We start from the raw sequence: 16,517 nt of genomic DNA on the forward strand, positions 1-16,517 counted from the left end.
GATCATCGAATACAACCCCTAAACGGCGCGTGGCAGCCGCTCCTTCCTCATCATACGGTCAAGCAAAAATTGTCGTAGGCCTGACTGCATAAGACAGACACCTACGACTTTCAACACCTTCATGTTTTAAATTTCATTTAAAATTTAGGAAAAGTACATGCTGGTGAAGAAAATTCAAATTATTCAAAGTTTCATAACTCGTCTTCCAAAAAAACACAACCTCATAACTTAAATCTATTTTAAATTGCATTTAAACAGTCAAAATATAATAAACAAAAAGTTTTTACCAAAAAAAAAAAAAAACAAAACAAAACAAAAAGTTTCATGAAATGAAAATTTATTTTAAAAAAACTATATACTCAGATCAAAATATAATATCAAACGAGATATATACATATTTGAAAAAAATATATATACGTACGAGATGATACGGTGCTCTAAATTGTTTCTTTCGTGAGTAATCATGATTCGTTATGGATTAGAGTTAGTTTGTTAAGCTCGCATACTTAATTCAATGTTCTTCTCTTTCTTATTTCTACGAGTAATGTACAAATACGCCTATCATACTAAGAACTTGAGGAGTTAAGTTACTTGATATTTAATTATTACCCTTCTAGAGATGACAAAAATAGATAACAATTCAAAACTAGTAATGATTTTCTCCGACTATTTTAAAAACTCTCATTCTCTTGCAATTTGATGCGTGAAACTCCAAAATTTTAGAAGAGTTTCGCTATTAATACGTCGATGTTCATCCTTTTCGGGATCTTATTGGACAGAATTTGAATCATATCAAATGAGTCAAAGAAACGATTTTTTAACAAAATTATAATAGTTTTGGTTAATTTAGAAGTGCGATTACTTTTAATTTTTTTTAATAAATACGAATTTTTAGCTGTCTTCCATCGTATTTTGTTCTTCGGGCAGGCCAAGCTGAATACTGTCGCCAAAGTTGCCACTCGTGAGTGCCGCCAAAACCACGCGCCTACAGCAAACCGTAGCAAAAAACTCCAAAACCCTTAACGAAACGTTTTTATTAATAAATAATCCAATAAATTCAACCCCATAAATTACTAATAAAAACGTTTTCCAGTCCCTGACAGCGCACCACTCCACACCACACCATATGAGCATCTGTTTTCTTCCAGCTTTACTTTCACTTTTCTTCCTCGTGATACCTCAAATCCCCCCTCTCTCTCCTCCCTCACATCACTCACTGCTCTCTCTCTCATGGGTATTCACCGGAAACCCATTCACCGCCGTCTACAGAAGCGCCGGCAAACCACCTATTGCTTCGGTCCAAACCACTGTTGAGACAACGCCCACTTTTCTTCTTCCTTTTATGTGTATTTTATTTTTAGAAATATAATGGCAGTGAGTTTTAGTGCTGCTACTGTGGTGGGTTTTCTTCTGATTACGCTTCTGTCACTGAGTGGCGAGCGAGTCAACTCGGAGCCGATTCAGGACAAGCAAGCCCTCCTTGCGTTTCTTACCCGGACGCCACATGCGAACCGGGTCCAATGGAACGCGTCGGTTTCGGCCTGCACCTGGGTCGGAATTAAATGCGACGACAACCAGTCCTACGTCTACTCCCTCCGCCTCCCGGGTGTCGGTCTCGTCGGGTCGGTTCCGCCCAACACGCTCGGCCGGCTGACTCAGCTCCGGGTTCTCAGTCTCCGTTCTAACCGACTCTTCGGCCCCATCCCCGCCGATTTCTCCAACCTGACTCTGCTCCGCAGCCTCTACCTCCAGGGGAATCAATTATCGGGTGAGTTTCCGACCGGGCTGACCCAGTTGGAGCGGTTGAACAGGCTCGATCTCAGCTCCAACAAGTTCACCGGTCCGATTCCATTTGCCGTCAGCAACCTGAGCCACCTGACCGGACTCTTTCTTCAAAACAACGGTTTCTCTGGCAAGCTGCCCAGCATCCCAGCTCCCAATCTGACCAACTTTAGCGTTTCAAACAACAAACTCAACGGCTCAATCCCGGAATCGCTATCACACTTTCCCGCCTCTGCATTCTCTGGAAACTTAGATCTTTGCGGTGGCCCGCTTAAGCAGTGCAACCCGTTTTTCCCTGCTCCCGCTCCGTCGCCCGAGTCCCCGCCCATAATCCCAGTCCACAAAAAGTCCAAGAAGCTCTCTACCGCCGCCATTGTCGCCATCGCCGTGGGGTCCGCTCTAGCCCTGTTCCTACTTCTCCTCATACTCTTCCTCTGCCTCCGGAAACGGCGCCGCCAGCAGCCGGCGAAGGCCCCAAAGCCACCTGTGGCCGCACGGTCGGTAGAGACGGAGGCTGGAACATCATCCTCGAAAGACGACATCACGGGCGGGTCCACCGAGGCGGAGAGAAACAAACTTGTGTTCTTCAACGGCGGAGTTTACAGCTTCGATTTGGAGGACTTGTTGAGAGCGTCGGCTGAGGTTTTGGGGAAGGGAAGCGTGGGGACGTCGTACAAGGCGGTGCTGGAGGAAGGGACGACGGTGGTGGTGAAGCGGCTTAAGGACGTGGTGGTTACGAAGAGAGAGTTCGAGATGACAATGGAGGTTCTTGGGAAGATTAAGCACGACAATGTGGTGCCGCTGCGAGCGTTTTACTTCTCCAAGGACGAGAAATTGCTCGTCTCCGATTACATGTCCGCCGGCAGCTTGTCTGCCCTTCTCCACGGTACGATTTCGATTCCGAATTTCCCCTTAATTTTTCCATTTTTTAATTATTCAATTTAATGCTGATTATTTTTTATATAATTAAAACTTAATCGTTTTAATCCGAGGGAATAAATGTAGTTCTCGTACGTATAATTCCATAGAAAATTAACTTTGGGGTTTTTTTTTATATTTTATAATTCTTCAGTTTCTGGATTTTCTGATCGGCGGTGGGTGCGCTGAAATCACTGGGATATTGATGTTTCTGTGCAAACATTCTTATGCCGGTTTGGTATTGGTTTTTTATTTCACCAAAATCGGCTTTCTAAGTTAGCAATTAAAATGGTTTTGCAAAAATTAAATATCTGCTTATTATAAAAATTATAATCTCTAGACATTAACTTTCAGATTTAGCAGTAGTTTACCTTTAAAAATTATTTTAATAATAACCGGATGGAAAATGGAGTTAAATTTTAACAATAATTTTAATTTCTATAATACGTTTTAAAAAATCATTACTTAATGCACGGCAGAAATAAGTTTTCGAAAAAACCGCAGCAATCTAAAGCTATACGCATAAATGTTTTTATTTTTCGTTTTTAGAGCAAAATAAATAAAAATTTGGATATAAAAAGAGAAACATGAAGTTGTCGTCATGATTCACCATGGACCATGGTGGTCTGGTCACCGACATTATTTCACCTTTCTCTTTTATTTTCTGTGCAAAGGCTTTTTACGTCTTTTTAGGAAAAGGTAAAAGATATCTATCAAAATTAAAAATTAAAAATTAAAATTAAAAATAAACAAGCAGTTCATTAAAGTTACGAACAATTCGATGCAAATATGTTGCGAGTTTGCGCTTTTGCCCGCTACATATGATTCGTCTCTCTTAAATTAAGAGAAAAAATTACCTTCGCTTGGCACGTCAATGTAGTGGCCTAAATCAATCTTTCATGCATATGATAATATTTAAGAATAGTTACATTTCAAAATTTTCATTCTACGTTTATTAGAAGAGTATTTTTTTTCTAATTATACAACATTTTGAAGTGTCAAATTAAATTTCTAGAATGCTAATAATAATTTCTTAATATTTTCGTGATTGATTGAGTTAAAATACCGCTACTTTAGCATTAAATAATTTTAGAATGTAGGTTTCTCTAAAAAGAAAACAGATAATAATTCGGAGGCCTAAACAAAAAGATTTTGATTTGGTTGCAGGGAGTAGAGGCTCAGGCCGGACGCCACTAGACTGGGACAACCGCATGAAAATAGCGCTGAGCGCGGCAAGAGGAATAGCTCACCTCCACGTGTCAGGCAAGGTGGTCCACGGCAACATTAAATCCTCCAACATCCTCCTCCGACCCGACAACGACGCTTCCGTTTCCGACTTCGGGCTCAACCCGCTCTTCGGGACTTCGACGCCGCCGAACCGGGTGGCGGGATACCGCGCGCCGGAGGTGGTGGAGACCCGAAAGGTCACGTTCAAATCCGACGTGTACAGTTTTGGCGTGTTGCTGCTGGAGCTGTTAACCGGGAAAGCGCCCAATCAGGCGTCGCTGGGGGAGGAGGGGATCGATTTGCCACGGTGGGTGCAGTCGGTGGTCCGGGAGGAGTGGACGGCGGAGGTGTTCGACGTGGAGCTGATGAGGTACCATAACATTGAGGAGGAGATGGTGCAGCTTTTACAGATCGCCATGGCGTGCGTGTCCACGGTACCCGATCAAAGACCCGCAATGCAGGAGGTGGTCCGGATGATCGAAGATATGAACCGGGCCGAGACCGATGACGGGTTACGACAGTCGTCCGATGATCCTTCGAAAGGATCGGACGGTCATACTCCTCCCGCTGGGTCGAGGACCCCACCCAGCGTCACACCCACGCCTTAGGGAATAATCTCGATTTAAAAAAGAGAAAAAAAGGAAGAAAAAATTGTAAAGGATCGGAAACGGAAGGACATAAGGCAATGTTGTGTATTTGTGGTGGGCCCAATATCTGTTTTTTTTTTTTTTTTGGAATTTTTATTTTTTTAATTGTGGCAATTATTTTTACAGGTGCGACGTGGGAGGGAGGGTTTATTTTGTTTATGAAGTTTTCGGGGGTGGGGCCCGTGGGGGAGTTCCATGAGCTGATTGGAATTGACCATTTGATGGACTTTTGGTTTTTACTTTTATTATTTTTAATTTTATGATTCAGAATTTCTGTCTCGTTACACATGGCTCTTTGTTGTTTTTACGTGTACTTTTTTATTGGTCCATTTTTGTTTTATTGGAATCCAGCTCCTGCAGCCAACTTTTTTGAAAATTTCCCCTAAAAAAATTCTTATTAAATTATGGCCCATCACTCAAAACAAAAACGCCCTTATCTGGGTAACAAGGTTCCCGTTTTAAGAGACGTGAGAGATAAATATCCATCGTAAAGAGTCTTACACTTGTTTTAAGATATTTTCACGATTCAAATTTGTAATCATTAAGTCACAAAGAAGTAATTTTTCTGTTGTATCAACGTTCGCATTGGAAGGAAAATAAAAGGACAATATTTGGTTACAAATTATGAAGCTATTCTTCTTGTCTTGGTGACGTAAGACGCTTACGTCATAATTGGAATTGTTAGTCATCTTTGTAGTGAGCCACAATCAATTCTTATTCATTTTCAAATTTGTTTTGTTATCTGTGTGTAAATTAAATCGTTGGTAACAAATAACATCTTCACAGTTGATCGTTAAATTGAATAAATTTTTTAGATATGACATTTGCACAGTAATAATGTGTCCTTGTAGAAAGATTAACTTTTTATATGTAAAGAGTCAAGTAGTGTGCAAACAAAAGGATAGTGCTATTCACACATTTTTTTTTTACTTCTCACATCCTTTGTTAATTTTTTGTTATTCATTTTCTTCAATTTATTCTATCTGACGGTCATAAATTAAAAGTGATGTGTAAGAAGTGAAAATAGATGTGTAGATAGCACTACCAAAAAAAAAAAAAAAACTTATAGGCCATTATGACTTATTTCAATTCAATAATATTACAACAGCGCATCCATCTTACAAAAGTGCTGATTAAGGAAGAGGCTCCATGATTGTATGATTAATTGCAAATAGGTTTTTTTATCCAAAATAATCATTAAAATTGGTTTAACTCTTTACTTTAGTCTTTGAGATATAAAATCGATAGAAGTCGTCTTGAAATTAGTCACCGTCAATCCTTTTGGCTATTATGTGAGAAATCTCCGTTAAATTAAGGATATTTGTGTCAAATCAGCCCCACCTCTTAAACTAGTAGTTTCTTCAACTTAACGGAGATTTTCACATAATGACCAAAATGATCGACAATGAACAGTCTTAGAAATCACTTCTATCGATTTCAAATCAGAGATGTCAAAATGAAAAATTATATCAATCTCATATACCATTTGAACTAAAAAAAACCTCGAAAATGTTGTTATAATGGAATGCCGTAGCTCTATGAATACTCTCACAGCGGCATCGCATTCTCTTCATAATTGTATGCCACACCACTTACGGTGTGCCAAGTAGTTATTAATGAAGCAGCTCAATGATTGAAAATCAGTACCGTCGAGTCCGGAATCGGCGGTGTAGGAGGTCGCTGTGACGGTATGTGGGGGGATAGTTTGCCACGTGGCTCAGCATTTGTCCCTTTATCTGTGGGTCCTGTGAAGGAATAGTGACAGCCTGGCCAGCTTTCTCTTTTTACTTCTTTTTATTGCCTGACCGACTGAGTAGAAGAAAAGAGTGAGTTTTGACCTCTAGGAAAAATCTCAGCCGTTGATTCGCATGATAAACAGAGGCCCCACCTCTCCCATGCGTCAATCTCCATCCGTCCATCAGGGTCCAGGGTCCTTGGGACCCAACTTTATTCATTAATCCTCCTTTCGTCTTTTTCTATCTTCCTCCAGAAGCCCCAAGCCTTCCCCTTCAGGGGCCCTTGTGTTTCGTCACTCGTCTACTCGCTAATGAAATATCTCTGTATAAAACGGGTGTATTTAAAAATGTTAGACAATTGCTTTCATGGAAAAATTACTTTCAAATCAATGAAATTTCTAACTTCTATCTTTCGCCAACATGTTTTATTGATCATACAAAATAAAAAATAATGATAGTACATATGCAACTTACCACAGCCTGACATCATGTTTGTACAAAATATGAGAGGTTTCAGGTTTGATATTCTGAGTTGGTGAGTCCACTTGAATGTGGTAACGGGCAGGAAAATAATAGATAACCGTAACTTGTCACTAGTTGCTCTTTTTTTTTTTTTAAATAAGAAAAAAAAATGACAACATGTTCGTACTCAATGACGTGAATCTTGAACAAAAATTCTCCAATTTTAAATATCTTTGACAAATAAACTCTAATTTATACGTTAAGAGACGTGTCTGATCATGTGCACTCACTATCACTTAAATTGAAAAGGCTCAACCAAAATCCTATAGTTTTCGTACCAATTCGTTTCATATATATGCTTATACCAATTTTACTTCGGCCGTTGACTTAAAAACAAATAAAAAAGATTTACTTCGGTCATATCCTTTATCGCTTAATTTTTGAAAATTAAAATTCTGCACCTGTTTGGTTTAAGAGAAATGCTTGCATAACTTTCTAAAAAATACAAGGGAAATGCTAGAGAAATGCTTGCATAACTTTCTAAAAAATACAAGTGAAATGCTAAGAAAACTCTTTTAAAGTTGGACCATCTGTCGCTCATTGTTTTACGTCAATTCCAGTGCCAACCTTATAATTCTTTGTGTCAAAAAAGATGATGAATGATGAAGAGTTCATAAAAAGTCTCACTTTTGACAGAGTCTTCTTAGAATTTCTCAAACACTACATGCTACTCAACTTATCCATAATCCATTGATATTCTAAAGAATCCTTAACTCCTAATCTTCTTTGTAAATTGCTAATTGGTCAACTATTGAGAACTAAATATGATTACTCTTAACTCAACCGTGAGAACAAAATTACCGTCCAAATATGTGTAGGTCAAAGCATGCACGTGCCTCCTTCGGAAAGCCTCAATTTTCATGGTTTTGATGCACCGAAAGTTGGACGCCAGCAGCTTGTGGTCGCAAAAAAAAATTGACATTTTCCTTCTAATTTTGTCTGTTGTTAATGTAACGAATCAATCAGAAGATTAAGTTATCTAAGTGATATTTACTTGATAATAACATGCATAATATACAGCTTGTTTAGAAGCACATTTAAAGTAGCTGGACGCACTTTTGATAAAAATGTTTTTAGAACCAATCCTTAGTAAAAATGCAAGTGAACTTTGAAAAAAACACTTTAGTACTTCATGAAAGAGGCATATAATTAGTGTTTCTTACAAATTCACGTTAAATGTTTTTAAAACTCTTTCAATCATCTTAAAATTTAATTATTTTAAAGCAGTTTCAAATAAACCCAAATGTGAACATCCATGCTTAAGTTCTTGGAGTTCCGTATGGGACATGACAGTCACTTGACACCTTTAATTAGAAATTGGTTTTTTTTAGGGGAAATACTATTGACTGAGATTCTTCAAAGATTATATGCTTGTGTTATTGTGGATAAAGTTAAACAAGACGGTTTAAGACATGACTCTTTGCTTAATTCCAACTGATTGTGAAGGTTGCAGTGAGGGAGTGTGCCAATTGGGTAGCATGATATGACCCAATTTTTGTTTCATTTTCCTTGGATTTTCGTTCATGTCAACACTTCGAAAATAAAAGGAATATCTCGCATTTTCTATATTCAAGCGATACGTGAGTTATACATGACACACTTGTTTCATGACAAGTTTTTTTTCTTTACTTAATCCTCGTTTGGTCTTTAGAATTATATTGGGATGGATAATTCAGGATATTAGAAGAATAAATAAGTTTATGAATGACTAATACATCTTCTCCTTTCAAGTTGGTTACAGATTTTTTGTTTTTCTATTTGACAGACCTTGAATGTCGGTCTAATCTGAAAGCCGAAGCGATACTTACGATGTGAGAAGGGGAAGTCTGACACCAGTTTAATGAAGCTTGAAAATTATTAGTCAATGTGGAAAAAGCTTGGTTTTGTGTGGTCCATGCAAGATAGAAAGGGGTGTGTGTGTGTGTGTGCAGTTCACACAAGTAGCCATCTACTACAGTGATGGAAAAGAATGTTGTCCTTAACCATGGCGTGGATTTAAACTTCATCGGCTGTCTAATCTAACATCTAATCTAATAAATCTATCGTTTGACAAAAAATACAAAAAAAGTGTGTGCAGTTCACCAAACACCGTAGCCCTAGACACAGATGAAGGAGGACCTAGTCGGAGTTACAAGATATTGGATAATGCTCAATAGTGCAAGGAATGCATGGTTAACCTAATTACAGAAAGTTCATGTTTGAAGAAACCTAAATTCTGTTGGAACACAGTTTGCCTAAAACTTCAGCATTTGGTATTTTAATTCAGTAATTTATTTCCATATTAAGGTTTTGGTGGGTTCAGAAAGTTAGGTTCTAGAGAGTATGCATGTGTTGGGAACTTTTTTATTTGAAATGGTGACGGAATTCAAATTCGGATGCAAAGGACGATAAATTTCATTTACCATTCTTTGATCACATGTGATATTCTAAATTATAGGAAGAGAATCTTGAACCTTGATGCCAAAGGCCAGCACAAATGTTTATCAAATGACCTAACTTGCATCTGCAATACAGAGAGAAAAGAATACAAAAAAACAATTGTTGACATATTTTTGCTCCTTCACGAAAGGAAATGTACCAATTAAATACAAATGAGAAGTGGATGACAATGTATGATTGACCATTGCCTACCTACAAGTTCAACATTATATATATTTATAGTTGGTGGTGTTATCGACACATCTCTTTTTACCTCTCAAACACTCATCTAAATTTTTGGCCATCGAAACAAGTGAATTGAAGAATATCTAATGACAGAAATTAACAAAAAATGTGTGGAAAGTAAAAATATGTGTGTGGATAGTACCACCCTTTACAGTTACTTACCTTCAAAGTAATACTTTGAAGTTACTAAAAACAAATATATGGTTGTAACTTATAGGGTTTAAATTTGGGCTGTAGGAATTCAAATAAATAATTATCTTAACAGTTGAATTTAACATCAAGAGTACTGTGCCTATTTTGTCTCCACCTACAGCATCAGATTGATGAACTATGAATAATATGCATGTTTAGGTCATCTATCAAGAAACAAGAATCTTCAAATTATTAGAAGTTGTTCTCAAGTCATATCCAACCCAACCAACCAAATTTAATAGCAAATTAAGATAGCGGCTAATATTTCGGAGAGCGGGGAATTAAATACATATGCTCAAATGCGATAAAAAATGCTCTTAATCACTTCAGTTGTACATCCCTAACTCTTATTCATGTACTCGATGAAGCAAATAGTGAAACAACTTTGATCTGTTTGGAAAAATAGCATGACATCTTACCCATGTTCCCACATGAAACAAGGTCCGTGCTACTTTGATCTGTTTGGAAAAATAGCATGACATGTTACCCTTGTTCCCACATGGAACAAGGTACGTACTAGTGACTGAGAAAGCAAATGTTTTTCCCCTAAAAATTACACTTGGGGAGCGGAAATTCAAGTACACAAGTTCGGATGTATCGACAAATACACTTAATCAGTTGAGTCATGGGCTACACGTTCTTGCTCATGTTCACGTACTTGACGAAGTAAATAGTGAAACCCTAGAAAAAGTTAATCAACTGCTCAATTCTCTGCTTTGCTCTTCAGTTGTATTAGTTTCCCGCCTTTTTCTGGCCAATAATTAAAGAATAGCTACGTAAAAAGCAAGCATCACACCCAGCTCATCACACTTTTTATTGAATTGTGGGTCTCGTTGCTTCAACAGTTCAAGCATTTCTTGAGTTCTTTGTACTTCTCAGTGCCAAAGAAAAGGACTCCTTGGAGGTCTACACTCAAATTCCCATGTGAAAGCGATAGCCAACACAGCAGACGATGATCAGATGGTTTAGCGGCCCTCCGTCTTTACTTGATAAGAGGTGGTCTCCGGTTTGATATTAGGTTAGGAGACATTGGGCTTGTTGTGGATAGATAATGACCTGTTGTAAAATTATCTTTCTGGTTTTCCTATCGTTTGTTGAAGAAATACAGCATACAATCAGTCACAGAAACCGTATAGTTTTCAAACGAAATACACATAAGATTCAGTATTTTGTATTTACAGATCCCACCCACCGAGGGAAAGCAGCAGCATTCGAAAGGACGAGTATAGTTTGAAGGAAGACATCAGCGAAAAGACATTTCCATTCGCAACAATGCCAATGTCGTATAGATTTCTTCAGTTTCAGGGTGTGACTTGTCACCAGCAACAAACACATTAAGTTCTTCTCCGACTTGAATCCAGCTGCATCCGGGAATTTTTCGCAAGCCCCTTTCTTTCATTAACTGCCTCACCTTTTTAACCTCATCCCATCTTCCTACAGCTGCATATGCATTTGACATTGCTACATAGTTTCCGGAATTGTCTGGCTGTAATTTCAGTATTTGATTGGATAGATACTCTTCAAGTTCGATCTTATTGTGTTCCCTACAAGCAGCAAGTAATGATCCCAATATCTGCACATCAGGCTTGTAAGGCATCGTGCTAATGAGCCTAAAAGCTTCATCCAGATCTCCACACCGCGAAAGAAGGCTAACCATACAGCCATAATGCTCTATACTCGGATTTATATTGTGATTGGACACCATATCAACAAAAAGCTCCAACCCTTCACTAACCATCATGGCATGGCTACATGCGTATAACGCATTGGTAAAGGTTATGTTGTCAGGTTTCAAACCTTCTTCTTTTAAGCACCGATATAGTGCAAGAGCTTCCACAGCTTGACCGTGTAATGCAAAACCGGAAATCATTGCATTGTAGATTGGTAACTCCTTGTCAGGAATCATATCAAACACCCTCTTCGCTTGATCTCTATTGCCACATTTAGCGTACATATTTACCAAAGAGGTCGCGATTGGAATTGACAAGTAGAGTGAATGCCGTATCAAATATCCATGTAAGGCTCTTCCAATCTGTAATGATGCCAAGTTTATGCAAGCCAAGAGTACACCAATAATGCTCACAACATTCGGTTTAACTCCAGCTTCTTGCATCCGCTGGAATGTTAGAATCGCTTCGTAGCCAAAACCACTCCTAGCCAGGCCCGAGATCAGGGTAGTCCAAGTGACCAGGTTAGGTTGGACTCCAAGGGACTGCATTTGCAAAAACATATCTTTAGCCTCATTAACCTGGCCACTATTCAGAAACCCTAAAATCAGAGAGTTCCATGATATCACATTTGGCGGCACGCTTTCTAGCTGCATCTGATAGAACAAATTTAAGCCCTCACCACTGTGACCCAATTCTGCAAAAGCAGCCAGCATTGTGTTCCACAGAATAAGATCTTTCATTATCGAAGAGTTGAAAACTCGTCTTGCACAACCGATTTTCTCACATTTGGCATACATGTCTACAATGCTACTCACAACAACCACGTCGGATTCAAGGTTGTTCCTTACACAATAGCAATGTCCTTCCTTACCCAACTTCAAATTACGCGTATCTGCAAAAGCAGACATTAAGGTTGCAAGACATACAGAGTCAAACCTCAAGTTTTCCAGTCTCATTAAACGGCACATATTCAGTGCTTTGTCAACTTCCCCAATTTGCACATATCCAGATATGAGCAAATTCCATGTGACCACATCTTTCTCAAGCATCCTACTAAAAACCGATTCAGCATCCTCAATCAAACCAACCTTGGAATAAAAGTTTATAAGAGAACTCCCCAAATTGGTCGTCATTTCTATTCCACATATCACGGCAATTGCATGACCTTGCTTACCGTCTTGTAATGCGCCTAAATTAGCCGAAGCAGAAAGAAAGCTCGATATAGTAACTTGAGTGGGCTCAACTCCTTCCTCCCTCATCTCATAAAACACCTCAATAGCTTCCTCATTCAAACCGTTTTGTACATAACCCACAATCATCGAATTCCAAGCGACTGCATTTCTTTCGGGCATACCATCAAACACCTTTCTTGCATCCTCCACCTCCCCACATTTTCCATACATATCCACAAGACTACTAGCAACAAACACACACCCACCACAACCCAACTTCACCACCAACCCATGAACCACTTTCCCAATCCGAATCCACTCCAAACCACCACAAGCCTTCAACACATTCGGAAGCACAAAATTGTCCGGCAGCAACCCATTTTCCTGCATTTCCCTAAACCCTAGCAAAGCCTCTTGATGAAAACCCTTCCTGCAATTCAACCCAATAACAGCAGCCCAAGAAAACACATTTTTGAACCTCACCCTCCTAAACAAACTATTTGAAGCCTCCGGATTATCGCATTTCGCGTAGAAAATCACTAACTTGGTTTCAATGTACTCATTCATCGCAAAGATGGCACCTTTCTTGACAATCTGAGCGTGAATTTGCCTACCCGTTTGAAGAGCTCGCTCGTAGACGCACCCCTGGAGGAGCTCGCCGTAGACTTCAGGCCCGATGCGGAGGTTTTTGAGCTCCATTTCGGTGACCAAGTCCACAGCCTGTTGAATTTGGCCTTGCTTGCAGAGAGATGACATGCGACTAAAGTACGATTGGTACAGAATTTGATTGCTTTTCGCATTTTCTGGGGGTTTTGTGAATTGGGTTTGTGAGATTTTGTGGGGTTCTGTGGGAAGAGAGTGTTTGGGGAGAGAGACGTTTGGGTTGGGAATTGTGGTGTTTGGGAAGAGAGAAGCCATAGCCAAAGCTTGAAGCAGAGGAAGCAAGGGAGCAGGATATGGTTGGCCGTTAATGCCACCGAAAGCAGGAAGGGTATTGTCGTCAATATAAATTTTGTTTGGGTCAGAAGTTGCAATTTGGGCCTCAGATTGAAACCTGGGCTACAAGCACGAAGATCCATCGGTCCATAGAACTAAGGGTTAACTCTTGTTTTGTTGTATTGGGGCCTTGGGCTAGACGTTACAATACGTATATGTGTTTATGTATATATACGATAAGAAAAAATAATTTCCTCACATTCATTTTATCCTTTTGCCCTTTCATATTTTTTTTCCATGCCAAAATCCCTACTAAAGTTTAAAAGTACTTAATAAAGAAACAATAAAAAACCATGATTTTCTTCAAAAATGCTACTCTTATTATTATTTTTTTTTCGTACCATATTTATACCATCTCTCTAACAGATATGTGACCCGCATGTATTGATGAGCCTTACCTCTATTAGAGAGGTGATTTAGAGAATGTTATTTTCTTGGAAACGAAATACAACATAGCACATCAAGAAAGACTGAAGCGATCAATTAACTTACAATGAAACCGACCAAAGTAAGAAAGAGATTATATCGATGATGTTGGGACAATATCAATAATGTTGGTGGTGGATCATGTTAGATGTATAAAGTTTATCATAAACTAGATATTTTACGACTTGTCGTGATGCATGTACCTACATGATGAAGACTTTTGTTTTTTTTTTTTTCTCTCTCTAAGAAGAAGACTTGATTGGAGAATATTTTTGTTGTGTTTGGAAACATGGCCCAGTATACTAAGTATTATAGTACAAGTAGTTGGGGACTTAGAAAAAGATATGTCTAACCACTTATATTATAACACTAAGTGTACCAGACCGTGTTCCCAACAACTGAAAAAAAATCTGTTGAATACTTTTTGTTGATTAGGAATCCTTTAACAAGAGGGATCCCCATTTTTCTAAAAAAATGGGGACACCCTTTTAACCGTTGGATTTGATTTTAATGATATTGTTTGACCTGTGATTTAATCTCAACCACACAATTTCATTAAAGCCATTCCAACGGTCAAGAGGGTACCCCATTTTTTTTTTTTTTTTTTTAAATGAGGATCCCTCTTGTTAAAGGGCATGTTGTTGATTAAGACAATAATAGGTCAACAACATAATATATATTTAAGATATTTGTTCGAATTCGTTTCTTCATAAACACTCTAACTGTGCCTTCTTATGAGTATTATTAATTAAGTAGTTCATATCTTTTCATAAGAGGCCGATCAAAGTGATTCTAATTCCATACTCCACTCTCTTGCTTATTCAGATTCTATGTGCACTCAGTTCTTAATGTTTTTGGTCAAAACTCCAATTCCATCAAATTCCAATAAAAGATAAGTGCCAGTCTTCCAGAAAGAAAAATCAGAATTTCATTTTTGACCAATTAAATCCCAAGATGGTTTTAATTTCTAGCTAGGAAATTCTCAAGAAGGCTTGGAAAAGTATAATTAATTTGCAAATTAAATACTTTTTTTGTTGTTGTAATTTTTATACAAGAAAATATTTTATTTTAAACTAATCTAAAGTGAAAGAATGCGGATTCAAACTCAAGTGCATAAAAAAAAGAACATCCACTCTAGCTAATGTCTACGCTTACGTCCGCCACTCTCTTCTTCTCTCTTCTTTTCTATATCTGTTTGCTTTTTAAGGACTAAGGAAAAAATTTGTTCTCGTTCTTGAAGCTATGCAAACAGGGTTAAAAGCGGTAGATAGCCTGGTTCCTGTAGGCCGTGGTCAACGAGAACTTAACTTTCTCAGTTTACAATAAAAAAGGGTAGTTCTATTCACACACCTCTTTTTACCTTTTCGCTCATTCTTGTTATTTTTATCCATTGACCTTCTTCAACTCATTCAATCCAACGGCCTAAAATTGAGAGAGTTGTGTGAGAGGCAAAAATGTATGCATGGATAGCAGTACCCTATAAAAACAGATTGAGAGAGGGCACAACCTTTTGTTGAAGATAAGTATATATCCAAATATAATTCAAATGATCTTCTCAACAGCTAGATTGCAATATTAATCATCAATAAAACATGAAATTCTGATGCCAAAGCGTGGAATCCATAAATCTGAAGTGAATTAGGGAATTTAGTAGAACAAATCGTCTTTCTCATCAACAATTTTTAGTTGATGATTCTCATTGACAAACTTACAGCCCGTAAATGTAGCTTTCATTTGCCTTTCCGCAAAGTTAATTATAGGAAATAAGAATATTTCATATAATGCTTCTTAAAGCTTCTCAATATTCCCTTTTGTTATATTTTCGGCCTTTAATTTGAAACCAGTCGCAGCAACCTTGACATTATAAATGTATATATATATATATATATATATATATATATAGGCCGGATACATTACACCACTTTTTTTTATACAATTTTTAAAACATGTTTTTGTGGGCCCATTCTGTATTGTATTTTAATTGTCCAAATCATCTTCTTTTGGAATATCATTCATAGATGATCTTTGTAAAAAATTAGACAAACTTAAAACCATTAAAACATTCATTTATACCAAGGAAAATCGACGAAGAGGTTCTACAAAGAAACCCTAAACCCTAATCCAATGGTTATATGGGTTCGGATTCACATTAGGGTGATTTTTGGTGGACATGACTTTGAGAGAAGACCTAAAAGATAACGGTTCGGATCGTTGAAATACATTTCAAAGAGGACCACAAAAACATATGTCAAAAATTATATAAAAAAAAGTGGTACCACCTATCCGCCTCAGACGACACACACACACGTGTATAATCAGTAGTTCCCGCTGAAAGTAAATTTAGATCATAATCAATTAGTGGATATAGAATAGAATAGAATCTGACAATGTCGTATTCCTATTCAAAGCTACTATACTGAAGACTGGTACTGATCTTGAAGACTCCTTGTGGCGCATTTTAAAGCATATACTAAATCAGGTGGACTTTATATCTACAACTAGCTGGTATAATAATTTGCTGTGTGTGTATATACGTATATAGGACATATATATACCACCTTTCAG

General features: G+C 37.9%; 2 protein-coding genes across 2 annotated transcripts; one reads left to right on the forward strand and one right to left on the reverse strand.

Moving 5' to 3' along the window:
• Positions 1–1,230: 1,230 nt before the first annotated feature.
• Positions 1,231–4,858, forward strand: LOC103960661 (probable inactive receptor kinase At2g26730). The gene is made up of 2 exons (XM_009373142.3): positions 1,231–2,668; positions 3,868–4,858. Exons 1-2 carry the CDS (start codon positions 1,369–1,371, stop codon positions 4,533–4,535), a joined length of 1,968 nt encoding a protein of 655 aa, XP_009371417.2. The 5' UTR covers positions 1,231–1,368; the 3' UTR covers positions 4,536–4,858.
• A 5,875-nt stretch (positions 4,859–10,733) lies between these two features.
• LOC103960660 (pentatricopeptide repeat-containing protein At5g55740, chloroplastic) lies at positions 10,734–13,519 on the reverse strand. The gene is made up of 2 exons (XM_009373140.3): positions 10,881–13,519; positions 10,734–10,772 (listed from the first exon to the last, which is right to left on the reverse strand). The coding sequence occupies exon 1, from the start codon at positions 13,446–13,448 to the stop codon at positions 10,932–10,934; it is 2,517 nt and encodes an 838-aa protein (XP_009371415.2). The 5' UTR covers positions 13,449–13,519; the 3' UTR covers positions 10,734–10,772; positions 10,881–10,931.
• Between the last annotated feature and the right edge of the window lie 2,998 nt (positions 13,520–16,517).

This window comes from the organism of the source record quoted next, unplaced genomic scaffold (assembly GCF_019419815.1).
Source record: "Pyrus x bretschneideri cultivar Hongxiangsu unplaced genomic scaffold, Pyrus_bretschneideri_v1 Contig44, whole genome shotgun sequence".
Lineage (NCBI taxonomy): Eukaryota > Viridiplantae > Streptophyta > Magnoliopsida > Rosales > Rosaceae > Pyrus > Pyrus x bretschneideri.